At 40.5% G+C, this 19,528-nt stretch overlaps 2 protein-coding genes across 15 annotated transcripts in view; one reads left to right on the top strand and one right to left on the bottom strand.

Annotated features, from left to right (window-relative positions):
* GRM3 (glutamate metabotropic receptor 3) overlaps window positions 1–9,862 on the top strand; it is an 87,933-nt gene extending 78,071 nt beyond the window's left edge. Inside the window, exon 5 of the mRNA XM_006211871.4 lies at window positions 9,306–9,862. Within this exon, the coding sequence (XP_006211933.1) occupies window positions 9,306–9,379 (74 nt within the window). The 3' untranslated portion in view covers window positions 9,380–9,862. The remainder of the gene's footprint in view (window positions 1–9,305) is intronic.
* Window positions 1–19,528, bottom strand: part of ELAPOR2 (endosome-lysosome associated apoptosis and autophagy regulator family member 2) — a 660,265-nt gene that overhangs the window by 414,856 nt on the left and 225,881 nt on the right. For all 14 annotated transcript variants that reach the window (XM_072965097.1, XM_072965100.1, XM_072965099.1 and 11 more), the window contains 2 exons: window positions 16,767–17,152; window positions 16,413–16,528 (listed from right to left, as the gene is read on the bottom strand). In XM_072965097.1, coding sequence (XP_072821198.1) covers window positions 17,093–17,152 — 60 coding nt within the window. In that variant the 3' untranslated portion in view covers window positions 16,413–16,528; window positions 16,767–17,092. The remainder of the gene's footprint in view (window positions 1–16,412; window positions 16,529–16,766; window positions 17,153–19,528) is intronic.

Raw genomic sequence — 19,528 nt, 5'->3', positions numbered from 1 at the left:
TGGTTGCTTGCAGAAGGAGTATCAGTATTTGGTTTTAAAAGCTGAGAAGTTGCTCAAAAAAGATGGAAAAAGCATAGCCAAACTTAGAAGCAGTCTTGGGAGAAAGAACATGGTTAAGGCCATCTCAGAAAACTCACCATTTGAGAAATATTTACATGTTGCTGTGTGCAAGAGTACAGTTTTAGTAGTAGCTGATTAACTATATACAGTGGGAGTCAGAATAGTTAAAGGAAACAGCAACTTTCCCCCATGAAGTGTACCCATAGGCCAGCCGTTTCCAATATTTGTGTATTAAAATACCACCTCTCTGAAACAGATTCCTAGGCCCCTTCCTTTGATTCATGGGGTCTTGGCAAAGGCCAGAAATCTGGTTGGTAACAGATACCCCAACTGGTTCAATGGAAGTGATCCACGGAAAACATTTTGAGAACCTGTACCCAAACCATCGTGTCTACTTCACCCAGTGGCATCAATCAGAGCAGGAAGCTCCACTGAGATGACCCTCAAAGAGGAAGGTTGCACTGGGTTCAGGGAAGGAGAGCTGTTTTGCAATTCTGTCCTTTGCCTCGTAATGCCAACAGCCACATCCCTGCCAGTTATTTCCCATCACCCTCTGGAATTCTCCAGAGAAGGCATCTCTCACACAGAAGCACCTGGCCACTCAAAAAACACTTACCGAGAGTGGGAATGCACCTTCCAATAGCAGTGTGACTCAGAGACCCTGAAATCCTACACTCATACTTGGAATGCTGCTCTTCCCAGAGCTGATTCCCAAAGATAGGCAGTCAAGAATGTGTGTGGAGAAACTTAGCATCTGTAAATTCAATATATTTTTTTTGAGTGAAAAGCTTTCCTGTCAGCCCTACACCTGACAGCATCTCATTCTACCAGCATGGGTGCTGCATGTAAGTAGAGCGGCACCATTCTGAAAGGGACAAGCTGGAAGTACACGTGAAGTTATGCAGCATAAAGCCCTGTAAGTCCCATGCAGGGCAGAATGTTGTCGACACCGGTGTGGGTTTGTATCAGCATAGACTGGGGACAGAAGTGAGAAATGGAGTGTGCCCAAGAGTCTTCAGAGCTATTATGTACCCAGACTTGGTCCTACAGGGATGCCTATTGCTCTTGCTCATGGTGATCATTCAGATGTATGTATGTCATTATCATTAAGATCAGCCAAGAGGCTTCTGCTAACTAATGATGCCCAGATTTGGGCCCCAGAGGAGCCGGGGGCATATGGAGATTGATTTCTTCTGCCAAAACCTTAATCAGAAAGTCACTTGTCTAGGTGGTAATGTGTGAACTGCTCAATTAATAGAATTATTCTTTATGACAAAGCATGTGCACATTATAAAAAGAAAGCAGGAGTATCAAAAGATCAAGTGAACAGTCTTCTAGAGTCACCACATAATTTGCTACAGAGCTACAGCAACAGACAGCAAGGACATAAGGACCAGGCTTTGAACTTACCAGTGGCCAGGCTTTGAAGACCCCTTAGTCAGCAGGGGGCAAGCCACTGCACAACTCTAAATAGGATTTCATACGAGAAAAAAAATAGCACATAATGCCAAGTTTTTCTTGACAGTGCTAGTCCAGAAAACCAGCGTAATATCCCTGCGCCTTTACAGTTCAGGGAGTCCCACGATGACTGGCTAGGCAGATTAAGAAGTTCTTTGGCAACACAGACTGAATGGACAGTCTCCTTCACCATAGGCATAAATATATTATAAACATAAATCCTTGCTGACCGAACAGGAAGAGCCTAGAGTATTCAGCAAGTTAAGCCATTTGCTTCCAGGCAGAATAAACCTAGTGCATCCAAATCAGATGTCGATCCATTTTCCCTTAAGAAAGGGAAGTCCGCAGCGTCCCTGAGAACCTCATTCCATTCCCTTTCACTCCCTCATTGAGGATGGGAGAATAGAGTCCCCAGCTGCAATAGGTAACCCCATAAGTTAGGAGGTAGATATTCAATACCTTTTCTTCTATTTAGCATTTCCATTTACTTGTCTCACAACTGCCCTTATACAACCCTTAAATCATCTTCTCTTTGCCTCCAATAGTTTGCTAGGTTTTCCCCACGCAGCTCCAGCCCACCTCCTTTAATACAGTGACCACAGAGCCTGGAGCTGGAAGGGGTGTTCACGATCATTTACTCTAACAACCACATTTATAGATGAGAAACCAGGGCCCTACCTATTAGGTGCTTTTAGGAATTTGATAAGTGCAGTCATAGATAAAACTCTCAAAAGCTGCTCTGTGGCTCCTCTGGCCTCTCTGGATTTTCTGCCTCAACTCAGTGACAAAATTCATCTCAGAAGCTATTCTGACAATGAGAATCTTATCATCTGCAAATTCAATCATTTTTTTTTTAAGTTAAAAAGCTTTTTCTTATGTGCCACACATGACAGCACTCTGTCCTACTAGCACGGGTGCAGACTTCTATTCCTCTCAAAAGCCCAGGCCGCAGAGTTCGGCGTATAAGTCATGTTTTTCTGAGGCCCCAGTGAGCCCCACAACCAGGCTGCATACAGACAAGATGTGGCATTCCAGAGGGGCTATCCTCAAAGCTTCTCAGAAAATGTGATTCGGTGAAGAAAAGGAATTTTGTTAATGGTGACCCATTAAATGCTTATGACAGAGATATAACTTCTCTCATTCAAATAGTTTTTTTCACAAGCAGTATCATGTCCTTGAGTTAAATCATACTGTATGGTCTCTCTTCTGTGTTGTACATTTGAACAGAACGCAAACACAATAGCTCAAGGAGAGTTCCTAAACCAGAGAGTTTATATTGTGTGAGAGATACCTACAGTCACATGCACCTCCATGGAACCCCAAATTTATTAATGCCTTTGGGAACATGGTACCATGCTCAGAGCAATGTATAAATGTCAAAAAAAAAAAAAGGAAATGTGTATTTAATCAAATACTGCCCATATACTGATCTCAGAGGATCAATACCTTAAAACAAAGCAAGCAAAGAGTCTAACATCAATTCATTATAATGTTCCTCCTACTTCCTTTTCATTTTAAGTGAAATTCTCTGGAAAACATTCATAAATGGAAATATCTGTGTGCCTACAGCAGGAAAACGCCTACTCATATAGAAAAAAAAATTTTTTTTAAATATCTGCCTTACCTGGAGGAATTTCAGAGGCTTTGGGAGAGGAACCACTAACCAAGTAAATGTGACAAATTTGATGGATAATTCATTCCTTCACTGGAGAAAGTTTTGTGGCCAGGCTCAGCTCTAGGCAATGGGGGATGTGGTCATAAACAAAACAAACCCTACACTCATGGTGCTCGCATTCTAACCAGGCAAGAGGCGGTACAGACAGGCAAGCCAAGAATATGTAATATCTTAGGTGTTGATAGGTGATGTGGAGAAAATAATATAAGCCAAACACAAATAAGGCACACTGGAGACAGACAGACAGTTGCTGTTTTTCAGAGAGAGTGGCCAGGGAAGTGATAAGGTGACACTGAGCAGAGACCTGAAGAAACGAAAAAAAGGGAGCCATGCCAGTACCTGGGGGAAAGACATTCCACGCAGAGGGAACAGCACATGCAAAGGTCCAAAGTGGGAAGCACATCAGAGAGGCCAAGTGAGGCCAGAGGGAAATGACTAGGGGTCAAAGTGAGAGGAGATGAGGACAAAGATGGAGCAGATCATGTCGGACTTTGGAGGTCACAGGAAGGACTTTTACTTTTCTGTTTCAAGAACTGGGAAAACACTTGAAGGGCTTCATCAGAGGTATGGCAGTACCTGACTTTTAAAGCATCGTTTTGGCTGTGTGGGCAGACATAAGACAGGGAGCAGGCAGAGCCATCATTTGGGAGGCTACTGCAGAGCCCAGGTGATGGTGGCTTAAATCGGGTGGTAGCAATGAAAGCTAACAAACTTGTGCAGATGTTGTGTATCATTTGAAGGTGAGGCTAACAAGACCAGCTCCACTAGGAAGGAGAACTAATGCCTGACATTATCTTAGGAGAGTTTGGCCCTTTTGTCGTTTGACTTGGTTCCCTAGCTGTAGTAGCACTTACAGCTCATGTTAGTTGTTTGAGCCTCAGGGTGAACAAGTTTCTGATTCTTGCCTGAAAACACATTTGGATAGCAAAGAGAAGCAGCAGGAAATGTGCAGCAACTGAGAGGAGGCAGGAAGAATAAAAAATCGGTAGAACAGTATAAAAAATTCTTGAGTCCTTTTATTTACACATTTGTTATCGTGCCTCCAACTTTGGTATTCCTTGAGGGAGGGGAGAGGGGAGAAAAGAACACGACTGGAAAGAAAGCAGGACAGCATGATGTGGCAACAATGGACTGCAGTATTAAGTCAAAGACCAAGTGGAATTTCTTTTAAGGTAATTAAGTTGTATCGTGGGTGACAGAAAGGTACCTGCCATATTTTCTCTTTCCTTGAATCTTGTCTCACAAGAAATGAATCACTGAATGAAGAAGTCTTTGCTTTCCTAAGTTCTAACTCCACATTTGGAAATGAAATCTTGGGTTTGTCGATTTTTATCCAACACCATAATACGTAAGATTTCCTCTTAAATCTCCTGGTAACAGTTTAGACCATTACTTTGGTCATAAAGGGGAAACACCACCTGAGAATTTAGCCTGTGTTAATTAATAATGGGTTCTCTGTCTTCCACTCAGAAATCTCTGACATAGCAAGGCTACCAAACCAGTGGCTAAGAGTGTCATATCTGCCCAGACAACATACATTAATCAACACATGCACTTCTGGGATGGGATCAAGGGACCCTAGCATAAGTAAATTGAGGTGATGAGTAAAAAAAAACAGGTCCAATGACAAAGCAGGAGGTCAAGGCAACATGGTATTCCATGATCATCGCATTAAAATATCTAAACAAGCAGACATGCTGGGAAACATTATTTGGGGTCATCAGAAACAAGGAAATGGAACAGATGGGAACAGAATGGAATGTCTGTTCTGTTTAAGTGTTTGTTTTATTTTTTTCCAAGTCTGATCTATTACACAGTTATAGTAACACACTGATTCTCAGGAACCAAGGCTCAGCCACTAAATTGACTAAGAGACTTGGCATCCATGAGAATCTCTTAAATAAATATGTTTAGCATTGACTGAGGACCCAGTTACCTGAAAAAATAGGGTAATTTTCTCCGAAGCCTGACCAGTCTGTGCATTACTGGTGCAAGAAAAACGAATTTCACGGTGCGACACAAAGCTGTCACTCAGCTACGTTGATCTCTAGAGCTTCACCAAGCTTGTGGAGCAAAACATGCCTTTTCATGGGTGTGAACAGCCCTTCTGTAATCAATGGTGGAACTTATTAAGTCTTTTTCAGTTATCTTCAGTTTTTACCATAAATAGCAAAAAGCACCACCTTAGCCCAGAGTAACTAACAGCAGCTACTCACCCCCACTCCCAGGAAAGCCAAAAATAAGCCTGCACGTATCTTATTTCTGACAGAAAGGGTGATTATAGAAATCTGCTTAACCGCACTTAAGAAAATAGGCTAAACTTATGCCATTAAAAATCTCGTAAGAATTTCAACAGAATAATAGCAAAAGCTCATCAAAAACACACAAGCAAAAATGACATTATTTCTCTCTTCCACATATTTTACTGCCTTGGGGAATAACAGATGGGCTAATACAGGAGGCATATGTGAAATATTTATGAAAGGCAAAGTAATTGAGACAGTAAACTCATAAAATAGTAATTTCCTCTACTATATTCAGCAGCATGAACAAAAACGAGAATATCTTTTACATAATAAAATGAAAGATACAGATGAAACAGGTAATAAGAAGTAGAAAAACACAAGTTCCCTGTTCCCCTCAATACACTAAAGAGTGGTTGGGGCAAAAATAACTGCAGAAAGAGTCTGGGGGGTGTTTAGCTGTTGTTATTTCCTGTAAGAAGAACTTGAATTTGCATTATCTGCCTCTCAAAGAGTTTAGACGGTCTAATGTAGGGTTTTCCCTTTAATATCCCTTTGAAGCAGGTAGGCGATTCCACATTGTTCTGTAAACGTTTATAATGATGTCCACCAGACATACAGACACTGTAATTTGAGGATGTTCTTTGTGGCTTCCTTTGCAGTCCCCGTGCTACATGGTCAAAGTAGACCCAGTTTTTAAGAAATCAGAATGCAGTGAGAAAGCAGATAATAAGCACACACTTAAGAAAAGCGTTACGTCAAGTTCCACAATTGCATGGGGAACATCAGAGCAGGTTTCTGATGCCATCTTTAAAAGTGCAGGTGAAGAAGGGATTAGACTAGTTCAAGGTGGACAGAGAGGAGTGCTGGCACCCTAGTCCCTGGGTCTCCTCGACTTACCCCCATGACACATCATTCCTCTTCAATCTCTGAAAATGAAAAACCTGCACAGAAATAATAAAGTTTGATCCTGGAAAAGATGAAGAGCTTAGTAAAAATGTCAAAAGCAGGATGCCTGCCCTGGGTTGCTTACCGCCCCCGCCAGCTCTGCAGGGGTGGTTGATGGTTGACACTACAATGAGGCTCGAGAAGCAGAAAGGCCCACCTGTTTCAAAACGAGGCTGCTCACATTTGCTCGTTAAAAGATTATTTCCTTCTTGAAACTTTCATCGGTTCCCTCATTCTTGGAAACGCAACCATTCACAAAATCCTTCAGAAAATATGCACACAGTGTCTATTCTATGACCAGCCATAGGGATAGGGATAGAATAACGAAAAGGCCAGTCAGGCCCCCACATAGTTTCTAGTCAAGAGTAAAGACCTAAGATGCTAACCAAAAAAAAAAAAAAAAAAAAAAGAGCAAGAAAAAAATCAGTTTTACAACTGAGTAATGTGATTGAGAGTAACTGTTGGTTGCTTTAGTTGAGGTGGCCTGATGACAAACAGCCTTTTGCAGGGGGTGACATTTCAGATGTGGATGACAAGGAGGGACTCAGAGAGGGAAGAACATTCCCAGCAGAGACAACGGCTACTGCAAAGGGCCTGAAGTTGAGAAACAGATGTACTGTTTTTGAGGACCGAAGCAAAAAAAAAGGGGGGGGGGTAGATGGGGGGTTGGTGGGGGGACATAGAATTAGTTGAATGCAGAAGAACAGGCATGGTCTGTATCAAGCTGGGATTTATAAACCAGAGTAAGGAGAGTACAAAGAGAAGCCACAGGGGGTGTGTAGGTAGGTGACTTACAATTAGATAAAAACTACAGCTCAGTATAAGCATGTGTGCTTAGTATGCACGAGGTCCTGGGTTCAATCACTAGTACCTCCATTAAAACAAACAATCAAAGAAACCTAACTACCACTCCCACCCCCACCCCCAAAGAACAACAAAAAACAAACCTCTGGCTGCTGTGTCGAGAAAGTACTACAGGGAAGCAAGAGTGGGCACAGATACCCTGGTGGTACAACTAATGCAGTAGCCGAGAGAGAGATGATGGTGGCCTGGCCCAGGGCGAGAGATGAAGAGATGGAAGTGGTCGGAGGTGGAGACAGAGTTGACTGGACCTGATGACAGGTTTAATATGGGAGGAGGGACAAAAAAGGAATGAAGCGTCAGCACTGGGTTTGGATATGCTTTGGCCACCTGATTTTGAAATGTCTATAAAGAGCCACACGGAGACGGCCAGGAGACAGCTGGACACAAGGCAGCTGCAGAGAAAGGACATACTGAGTGTCTGGGGGCACTCTTCCCTCTCCTAGGTTTCCAGTGAACTGTGGTTTATCCTTCATTTCACCCTGTTCCTTCTCTTACCTTTCCTAGCCGTGAAGAAGCAATAATCAGACTAAGTATATGAAGAAGCTTTGCAAAGAATACAGCAATGCTCTCACATTTGGAATTATTATCACTATCACCTTCCACTGAGTATCTACCCGGCGCACACTGGGTCTTCACAGTAGAAGGTTCAGGAATCCCAGATTATGCTGTTCCTGCTTCCCCTGCTCCCAAGCCTTTGTAGCTTTTAATAGTCTTGTATCGTAAAGAAATTTGAGCCTCATTCTAAAAAAGATAAAAGGACAAAGTCTTCAAAAGTTAGCATGTCACATGACACACAACTCCACTGTAACCTTAGGCAGCTGCACAGACTTGACTTTATCATTTTCTTACACACACAGACAAGTAATCAGTGCAAAATTGAGAGGTTGGCATCTCCCCAGCGGTGGGTCCGCCAAAAGACTTCAGTGCCCCAGATACAATGAATGCTTCCCACTGAACACCACAGAGCACCAAATTTTATAGTCAGTTTCTCCTTCATGTTTAAAGGAATTCATATGAAAAATGCAATTTTATGGGGCAAGAAAATTTCCACAATCAGGCATGAACACTTTAGCATGAAATTAGTTATCTGATTATTAACTGAGAGCTATGCCTTCAAAGAATGGGACAGCTGACTGCTCAGGGTGATCAGGGCTGAGGTCAAGGCAGCCAAGAGAATTAGCCCCTCCTGGACACAGTAGGTCCAGATGGACCGGCCAAGGGATGGGAGGTCAGCAGCTCCAAATGGTAATGTGAGGCCATCTCTAATTTATTGTCTTGGCCATGGAGTTTCATTCTGTGAAGGACAGGGCTCCTGGATTTTGTTCTCACTCAGTAAAAAGAAAATGGTTTAAGAGCGAAATAGATTTATTTTAATCATCCTTAAATTTCTCATAAAAACAAAACTTTTGTTCAAATAAGAGCTATGAATTGTATCTAGGAAAACAAAGAGCCATAAAAAGAATGAACATACATACCCGTGTTATATTCACACCCTGACACTGTCATCACTATTGCCATTAACAAGAGCATCATCCCTCTGCAGTTCTTAGTAGCCCAGCCTCGCTAGAGTTTTCACTGAGGTTATCCACTTGAACAAAGAAATTACATCAAACCATTCTCTAGAAGGCAATAGAGTTCACAGATGACTCGTGGGACTACAGAGAGTCATTGGCGCCCAGAGAGAACAAAATTGATTATGCTATTGAAAATAGTAATTAATTGAACAATCTTTAAGAAAATTGCAGTGAGTGTTCAATTTTGGATACTGTATTTTAACCAGTTTACAGATTTGCAAAGCTAATTTTAAACCCACGAGTGACTTCTTCCAACAAACCTCACCAAGAGGCATGACATTAGTGGAGGTATGTTCCAGGATAATTTTGAGCAGAGCATATTTAGAAAGTTGACCTACCACAGCATTAAATAACCTAGCATTTTCCAAATCCACGTTAATATGAGTTTAACTTAATTTCAATCAGTGTGCAGGATTACCCGTGCCAGTACCTATGTGGCCCATTTGACTAATGTGGAATTTTCTGTCCTGCTTTGTTTTCCAGCCTCTGCAAGCACATATGTCCCGACGGTGTGTAACGGGCGGGAAGTCCTCGACTCCACCACCTCATCTCTGTGATTGTGGAATGCAGTTCAGTTCTTGTGTTTTTAGATGGTTAGATGAAAGTACTCACGTGCAGCTCCGGAATGTGGAAACAGAGCAAAAGAATACCCCCTAGTACCTTTTTTTAGAAACAGTACAATAAATTATTTTTGAGGACTGTACAGTATATAGTGACGTGCTAGAACTTTTTAGACTGATTTTAGTGTCCCTATTATTAACGATTCCCCAGAACATGGAAATAACCGTTGTTTACAGAGTTGAGCATTGGTGACAGGGTCTGACAGGGTCAGTCTATTAGAAAATACGGTGGCAATATTAGGTAACTTTTTTTCCTATGAAGTTTTTTGTAGGTCCTTGTTGTAACTAACTTAGGATGAGTTTCTATGTTGTATATTAAAGTTACATTATGTGTAACAGATTGTTTTTCTCAGCACAAAATAAAAAGCATCTGGATTAATGTAACAATATTAAGAATAAAACCTTCAAGGTTTTCCAGCATGGTGGATAATGGCTTATTCTTTTTTAATCACGCCAGGTAATCTGATTCTATTGATTTCAGACCATTTATACTTTTCATGTTGGAAAATATAAACTGTGCTTCTCTTTACATTTAGGTGCATTGAACACAAGTTGTTACCTGGGGAGAGAGTTGTGAGCAGAGCTAGACTTCTTCGCAGATCACATGATCAGAATGCGACTGATGACAGCATAACTATCAGGCCCTTTCAGTGGCCGGATGATAATACTCATGTTGGTTTCTTTAAGCCACATCAGTACAGCAGCCTAGAATTCACCCCAGTAGTGCTCTGTGGCAAGAAGGAGAGGGTTTCTCCATCCCTGCATTCCTCTTAATGCAGAGGCTGACCTGCCAGGGGAAGTTTGACAGCCTTCATTTCCCAAAACGACCTTCATTACTAGCAAGGAGACTGGGAAAGTATCTTGTTATTCCATTGGAAAATCACATTCACTGCTCATAGCTGAATGAGGCAATAAAATTGTAGGTTACCTTCTTTTCCAGTGCTTTTCCAAAGTCCCAAGAACAATGCTTAGGCACAGAGACTTGTCACTAAACCTGAATATTTCACTAACCTAAACAAAGGAGCAAACAGGGAAAGCATGGATAAGCTAAAACTGACTCATTCTTATCAACACTGTCCTACTTCTCCTGGTAAACCCTGAGTCACAGATCATTTATTAATGTAGAAAAATTTACCAGGTCCCACACCAGGTACCACGGACAGAGACTGTACTGGTTTCCTGTAACTGATGGAACAACTGAATACGAACTGGGTGGCTTCACACAACAAAAATGTATTCTCAGTGTTGGCAGGGCTGCACCCTCTTAGCTCTAGGGGAGAATCCGTCCCATTCCTCTTCTAGTTTCCAGTGGTTGTCAACTTTCTGACATCACATCATTCCAATCTCTGCCTCCATCTTCACATCACTTTCTCCTCTGCGTGTCTCTTTCAAGGACATCTGTCATCGCATGTAGGGCCCACCTGGATAATGCAGGATAATCTCATCTCAAGATCCTTAATTACATCTGCAAAGGCCCTCTTTCAAAATAAAGTAATATTAGATGTGTACATATCCTTTGTGGGGGACCACTCTTCAACCCATGATGGAGGAAAAGATGACTGAGATGTAGTTCCTTCCTTTAAGAAGCATCAAGACTGGAAAATATTTTAATGAGGGAACTGTGACTGAGGAACACAGTGAGAGGAAAGAAGAAGAGGATTTGAGGGGCCCACAGGCTAAATACAACCAGGGCCTGCTTAATCAAAACATACAAGTACTATTTTTAAAGCATCCAGAAATAATGAGCAGGTACACAAAAGCCAACAGGACTGGCCTTGAGGGAAGTAAGGCAAGGAATCCTACATTAGGGAGTCTCTTCTTTCTTGCAGATGCACTTGAATTGGCACCCTAATCCATCTATCCAAAACTCACCAGATGCCCAAAGACCACAGTGCAGTCTCTAAACTCTCATATTCAAAGAAAAACCTGGATTTGGGGAGTGGATGGGGCAGATTGGGTAACAGATTCAACAGCACTAGATGGCAAAGAATTCCAATGTACAAAGCTGGCAGGAGTGCCAGATAAGTGTGCTCAGAATGAGCAAGTGCTGAAGATAAAGGCTGAGGCAAGACTGATGGGAGAGAAAATAAACTCAGTTCCCTGATGGAACGTGACAGTCTGAGGAAGGCACTATCAGTTGGACTGTTTAGAGACGCAGCTGATGCCTAAAACAATCAAACTGATCGTGGATCTTTTTAACAAGACAATTAGGCTGTGGGTGAACCTTGAGAAAACTGTTTTTGAGAGCCAGAATTTGATCTATGGCCACGATATTTCACTGCCCGCCTTTACACTGAAGGTGCAATGACTGACAGCTTCCTTCATCTTCCCTACTACAAACCTTGTTTCCTATTCAAAAGCACATCCCCTAACATGTGATCCCCAGAAATCATTTTTTTAAAGAATATAATTTGCAGCACTTGTATGGAAGACAGCAGCTATACAATCTCTTTTTACATAAGCCATTTGACCAAATCGGTTTTGGATTTCTTTTCTTTTCTTTTCTTCTTTTACTCCAGTAACAGCCTTTCATTCTTTCAAAATATAAAACTTGTTGAGCTGATCAATCTTTGCAAAACTGTCCCGAATTTAAGGAACTCAAGTAGAATCATCTATCTTACTCATAAAAAAAAAATCAGAACCTAATGATAAGGCTGATCACTGTTGGATTCTCGAGTATTTACAGTTTCTGAAACACTCTGGGTGTCCTCTCTAGTTTAAATATGAACAGATTCTCTTGCTCACTCAGGTTTCTCCGGGTAAAGTAAAACGGCCCCATTTTTAAGCTGCAAGGCAAGCTGGTTTGCAGAACGCAGAGAGGACAGATGGAGAGAGTGTCTGAAAAAGGAGGTAATTCAGCCCATGTACCTTCACAGCCTTCACCTCCACACCTCCTCTCAGCTTTACTCATGTATCCACCATGACAGTTTTGGGCCTCAGAGCTCTTTAGCAAAGGGCTATAAACATGGAGAAGCCAAGAAAAGCGAGGGGGCCAGGAAGATGGAACACCAGTATGGATTATCACCTTCACAGCCCTAATAACCAAGGCCCAAACCCCTGAAGAAGAAGGAAGTTATTATTCCCATTCTGTGACAGAAAGCTCTGCGTAAGTCCCACTGGTTGGACTCATTTTAATTAACCCAACCAACGGCCGTCTGAAATCAGCCCTCTGAGATAAAGGAAATCTTAGTCTCTTCCAAACTAAATTTACCAATATCCACAAGCTATTTTAGACAGGGCTCTTCATTCAAGAGCCATTAATAAGATGAGGAAAATTCCAGCAAATTAAAAGCCTAACTGGGACATTCTGTTCAAGGAAAATGGAGATCTGTTTCTAGAACTACTAATCATTAAAGGAATCCTTAATGTCTTTTGCAGCTCAGTAAGTCTTAAAATAGGATTTGGTAAAAGAGTATGAACTGAGGTTGTGCACTGCCTGAGCACATGCAATGGACCCTCCAGTGCAGCCAGGGGACCCCCTCCAGGCCTGGGGCTCAAGAATATATATGCTGACACTACTTTTATGCATCAATATACCCTACTCCCACACAGTTACTTGAAATAAAAGGTAAGATTGACTATTATATCCAGTTACCTTAGCAATAAAAGTTATAGAAATGGCAAGGTAAAAAGGCTTTTCAGTCAACCATGCTGGTTTATTTTGAACCAATTCACTTGTTTTAGTTTTATCATTTCCTCTTCAGTATCCATAATCAAGCCCCAGAACTAGAAGAGGAACTCTGAAGTATCTGGCTTTGTCTTTGGTTGGTGATTAAATCCTCCAGGGAGGGTGATGGATTATTCTCTTCTTGATCATCTCTAGTGACCTGAGAAACTTTGAAGGTTTGAGCTTTCAAACGGTAAAGAGATTCTTCCAAATAGTTCCGCTTGTGGGTTTCAGGGACTAAAACCAGTGGTCAGCAAAGCAAGGCTCACAGATCAAATCCTAGCCCAGCATCTGTTTTCATAAAGCCTGTGAGCTAAGAATGCTTCTACATTTTTAAATAGTTGGAGGGGGGTGGAAATAAAAAAAAAAGAGTAACATTTCATGACAAGTGAAATTTACACGAAGCTCACATTTCCATGTACATGAAGTTTTATTACAATGCAGCCATACTCATTCGTTCATATATTGCCTGTGGCTGCTTTCCTGCTACAATGGCAGAGTTAAGGAGCTGCAACAGAGATCACACGTCCTATAAAGCTGAAAATATTTACTATCTGACACATTACAGAAAAATTTGCTGGCCTCTGATAGACAATTGCAATAGTAGTATCAATTAATTTTCAATTATTTGTCCCCATCTTTTACTTATTTTATTATGATCCTAAAATGAACTCAGCTGAAAATATTAAAAAAAAAATCCAGCAAGAGTGTAATCTCTGGCTGGTTATTGTGAAAGTGAACTCCATTTTAGTGTCCAAGGAATAAGTCAGATGTTGGGATGTTTTTTAAGTTTACTCCCCTTGAGACCTTTTCTTTAGAGCAACCTTCATTTAGGACCTGGGTATATAAACCTGAGATAATGTTATTGGTTACCATAAAATAGATGTGAGGCTATGTAAGTCCTCTTACATAGAGAAGAAGTTCTACTCTACATATCTTTTGTGTAAAAAGGTAGATATGACTTTAAACTTGCCAATAAAATCATCTTCCTACCCCAATTCCCAGGAAATTGATTTTCATGAGGAAGAGATAAATGATCTGCATATTAGCCTTCCATTAGGAATGCCCATGAACTACAGGAAGTAGTTCTACTGATAGACATCAGATGACAGTTCACCAGATTTGTCTTCAAGAACTAGAGTCCATCAATGACCAACCACCTGGGAACCTAGAGACCCCAGATGGTAAATGTAAATGACGAGACCCAAGCAATTGTTCCATACAACCATTTAAACCACCTGTTCTCCTCGGGAAGAGTATAATGACAAAAATCTACACCAAAATACTATGGAACATTTTTAATCCTGGAAAGGACTTGATTACTAGTAATCAAAGAGGGGAAAAGTCAACAAGAGTAAAATTCAATCTTCTAAATCAAGTGAACACATATCCAATTGCTCAACATTGTTAAATAGCATGATATAATTTATCCATAGAAGACACCATCTCACTCAGTGGAAAACTGATTTAAGTATGTTTCGACAGAGTGCTAAGAGATACTACAGGTGACAGTTGACTTAATGGAGTATTTAAGGCTTCCAAACTACTTTTAGAAAAATAACAAACAACTTCTTCTACCACTTGTCAAATGTCAATTAAAAGTCATTAGAAATATGATTCATCTGTTTAAGCCGTTCAACATTCCACTGAGCTATGCAAAGGCAAGACATAAAATTAGAGTTTTATAGCCAGGATTGGTCTGAATATTTTCCTCACACTATTCTTTCTGTCATACTTCTTCAGTGCTTGGAATAAAATGACAAACCACTGGGATCCAAAGGAAAAAGTCAGCTTTTTCCAAAAATGGGACTAAGCTAACAAAATCTACTTAATATCTAAAGTTAGAAATAAAATAAATAAATCCTTCAATACCAACTACATTTTCAGAGAGTTCATTAAAATTTAAGGAATTTTTGACATGTCAGAGATTTTAGTCCAGTGACAAGAGAAGAAAGAAGCTACCTGGGAGCAAATCCCAATTATCTCTATAGTTTGAAACATACATGTTGAGCACAGCAAAGATGGAGAGAGAGGTGACAGGTGACATGTGGAAATATCCCAACTCCGTCCAGTCTGTACAACTCTGCCAGGGTTCCTCTGAAAGTGTGCGAAAGGGTGCATTTCAAATGTATTTTCATTCTTCTGCTTAAATTTTGATCAAGATAGGGAAAGGCTCATCAGCACTGCTGGCAGGATAAAAGTGAGCAATGCCAAAATAATTTCTTCGTTAAGATAAAATTCAAGAAATTAAACATGGAAGAGGTCTACGTTATGCAATGCCCTCCCTCAATTTCACAACAAACAATAAAATAAGGGCAACCTCACCTATACTCATGAATCCCACAGTAGTGATTGTACACAAAACAAAAATTCAGCAGTAACAGAATGGTCCAGTGTTTCACTCACCAGCCAAATGAACTCAATTATTTATTTTTCTCCCATTTTCCACAAAACTAAAGACATCACCTGCTGAATCAAAAGTTAGAAGTCATATCTCATTGAAACTCTTGGGGCAAAACATTCAACAAACCCTGCCCATATGCCCTGCCTGTCTCAGCCAATCACCAGTCATTTAAAAAATATGGATTAAGATCCACAAAGATCACTGTTTATTGGAAACAAACCAGAGCACCTTCAATTACCAAAGGCCAGGAAACTCCCCTCTTTCCCAGTTCTAAAACAATTAAGCTTTACACAAAATTGGTCAAACCCAGCTTCATTCAAACTTCTTTCAATAAATAATATTCAAATTGTGCAAATACTAGTATAACCTGTCTGTCACAGGAAATATCACAATTATCTGGAACACTTTTGAGTAAGAACACTTATTTCATAACTACTTACGGTACAACCACATTCTTAGTATGAACACAATTAAACGCAATTTTCTAAAGTTAAGTTCCTGCCTTACTAATATAAAAAGAAAACTTCCATGGAAGCCATAATCCTTAAAGTCTTTAGCAGAAAAATAACCATACAAACTCTGATGCTTTACAAAGGGCAAATGTCCCACTGCTTTTTTCTGAAGACCATGAAATTATCCCAATACTTTTATATGGTCATCTGTACTTATACACAAGCCATCCCACTTTCATCTCATGATTTTGCAAGTGATTTGATAAACAAGCTTTCCCAATCATTCTATATTATACTTCAAGTATTGCATAAATGGTTTCAAGCCATTTGACTTCTGTGATACTGTTAACTTATTTGAATTAATGTAAAGTGTAGTGTAGGCTTCTCCTTTCCCCCTCCTTTTTATTTTTTTTTCAAGAATCCCACTTTCAGTCAAGCCCTTCTTACCAGATCCAACAAGGATGGAATTTCAAAGGCGATTACAAATTTAGATAACCAAGCACATGCTGTCTCTTCATAAAAAATCACTGCTTACTTAGGCTTCTGAAATCAAGAAGGATACCCTATGGAAAAATGAAAAATCTATTGTCTTTCTTTGTTCACCATTTTTAATAGAAAAGATGTTTTAAGGTCTGTCAGGAAAATAAATAATGGGAAAAATAACTGTACCTTAAAAATTTTTTTTCAAATCTTCCCCAAAATATAAACAGAACAAAGACATAAACGGGATTACAATGCATATGCTCACATCTGCCCTCCAAACACACTTTTTATGGAGAAGTTATAAAGAAGAAAAGTTACCCATTAATATATGGCATGCATCAGCAGTGCACTGGTGGGCTTAAACTTGGTTTTGAGTTATGTGTATATACAGATAAATCTCTTCCTGAGTTGAGCTTCGTCTTCAGTTGAGACCCAAACCATCTGCTTTCCTATTTTTGGCAAGATACTTGACCACGTGATAAGGCAATCAAACACTTCAACCTCCTTCCCTTTTCAGCGGCACGGCCCTCCTCTGTGACATCACCAATGTGCCAGATATGAGGACAGGCTCTAAACTACAGTCCTGTAAAAACTAGAGAGCAAGTTTCTTTGTTCAGTAGTCTGAAGGCTATAGCACTGTCTTTTCATATATTTGGAGCTCTTGAGGATTTCAGTTGAACAGATTCAAAATGGTCTTCTTTTTCCTATAGAAAAAAAATATTAAAACAAAATCAACTCACTAAAATTTCAGTAAGATTTTAGGATCTTATGTGTCCAGAGTAAGTTTTGGCAATCATTTTAATCCATGTATCTGCCACTTGTAATTAGGATTTTTACATTTACATTTACAGGAGGGTGGCAGACATAACGCAGATAGCATGCCCACCCCGAAGGATGCTGCTGATGTCCAAGATATAAGACACACAATCCAAAACAGAAGCAAATACCAAAAGACGTAGCTGTGATTCTTGGGAAGAAATCACTGAGGCCCTTTCTAAGGGGACATCTGATCCGTAAGGGGAAATAGATGATCTATCCATGCAAATTGTAGACAAAGTAGAACTGACAGTCAACTAAATATTCTCGAGATAATGTAGGCTAAATAACAGTGAAAAAAAAGGACAGCAGAAATAAAGGGATTATCAATCAGACATAAAACCATTCGAGTTCACTGATATGTTTTAGGAACATCTTTAGGGTAGGTGCCTACTAAAGATACTAAAAACTAAAAACGAGTCATCTCAGATAATAAATCAACATTTAATGCCAATACATGATTTGGCATTTGTTACAAAATATATTCAAAAAGTAGCCTCTTAAGATAGACTATTCTTCTTCAAAGGAGAAAAAGAGAAGAGGTGAGCTTTCTCCCAATGTTCTCATTGTTAGACTTGGACAAAGCTTTCTGAAAGCGGCTGGAATGTGCTGCGGTTGGGGGACGGGCTACGCTATTGAAGTGAATAAAGATGAAGAGAATGTGGATTCCTTTAAAAATGAAGGAAATAGGAAGCAGATCAGTCCTGGGTGCAAATGGTTGTGGGTCTGAAGCAGAGAAGTGAAACAAGAAATAGACACCGAGTATCTGTCCGGAAGAATAAGGTTGCTTTTATATATTCTCACATTTGGGTGGAGAAGTCCAAAACAAAAAAGTTTAGAGCTACACAGTCAGGATTATAGGGGAAAAAAAAAAATCACAGTGTGAACGTGATACAATTCCTGCCACCAGGAAGTCCCAGTCAGTCAGTGGTGTGAACTGCACACACTTGTATGTATATATCCCACTCTAGCAGCCATAGAAGCAAAATGTGAACACAGAGGACATGGCAGCTAAAGCCCGAGGAAGCTAAGGGTTTCCAGTATTTTACTTTAAATATTACCGTGAGGATAACCAACAGGTCTCTGCTTCCCCTCCCCACGGAACATGCTGAATCACATCTTCTCAAATCAAAGCCACAAAAATCTCCACTCTCCTTTCTAGATCATGGCTAATACCCTACAGCTCTTTCCTGTAATAACAGTATGAGCTTCCTGATGGCGGGCATTTTGTATCCCCTAAAGTCTAGCCCTGTTTCTACTACACACTGGTGATTATTAAATATTTGAAGTATCATTGGTTATTCCAAAAAAAATAAGGCTGGTAAACGTGAGACTTGAGGCAAGCTCTCCTAGAGCCAGTAAGTTGGGACTGAGATCTACAGGTTGTTCTCCAGGACTTGTCATCTCTGCAGAGGCAGGGAAATGGGATCTGTTGGTGTTCACGCTGTGATTTTTTTCCTATAATCCTGACCATGTAGCCATTCCCACTGCCATCAGTCGATTATTCCATGGAGTGGCCAGACACCACCCAGTCTGCAGCATGCACAAACAGGAAAAGTTGAACCAACTGCCCTGAAGCAGTCTCTCCAAAGACAAAGGGACACAATGGTTTGAGGTCAATTGGGAACTGTAAGGTTTACAAGCCAGCAGAGAGGTCACAGGCACCATCAACCAGTGCTGCCTAACTAAACAGGTCCCATTTGGGGTCCCCAACCATCGTAAATAATAGTTTCTTTCCAGAGGCACCATGTGCACCCTAGGGTGTACTTCTTGTGTAGAAACCAGGCATTAATTTCTCTCCCCAAAATAGTGTGGCTTGTATTTGAACCCCAGGAGTGATCGTAAATGGTCATAATTCAACTGTTTATGGAAACATCCTCGATAGATCACGTAGCCCTTAGACAACTGCAAAGATCTTTTCAAAATAACTCCCCGTGGTTACTCAGACGAGGTTCCTGGAGGGACAACCGACTTGTTATTCATACTCACACTATAGGTAGTTATTCAATTAGAAAAGACAGGACAAAATTTGTCTCTGACTTTAGCTGAAGTAATGAATGACATCACTTCAGCCCCTGAAGGAATTCAGGTCAACATTAACCCACTGTCTACACACTGTTAGGAACAATATAGTTGCCCTAAATATCCTCCTTGAGGCCCAAGACCAAGTCTGTGCAATCACTGAAATACTCTGTTGAATCCAGATTGTCTTGCTGGACTGTCATCATCCTAAATCAAAAGGATAATGACCACCCGGCTGAGTG

This window comes from Vicugna pacos, chromosome 7 (genome assembly GCF_048564905.1).
Source record: "Vicugna pacos chromosome 7, VicPac4, whole genome shotgun sequence".
In the NCBI taxonomy this organism is placed as follows: domain Eukaryota; kingdom Metazoa; phylum Chordata; class Mammalia; order Artiodactyla; family Camelidae; genus Vicugna; species Vicugna pacos.
This window is presented reverse-complemented; position numbering and strand designations above follow the sequence as displayed.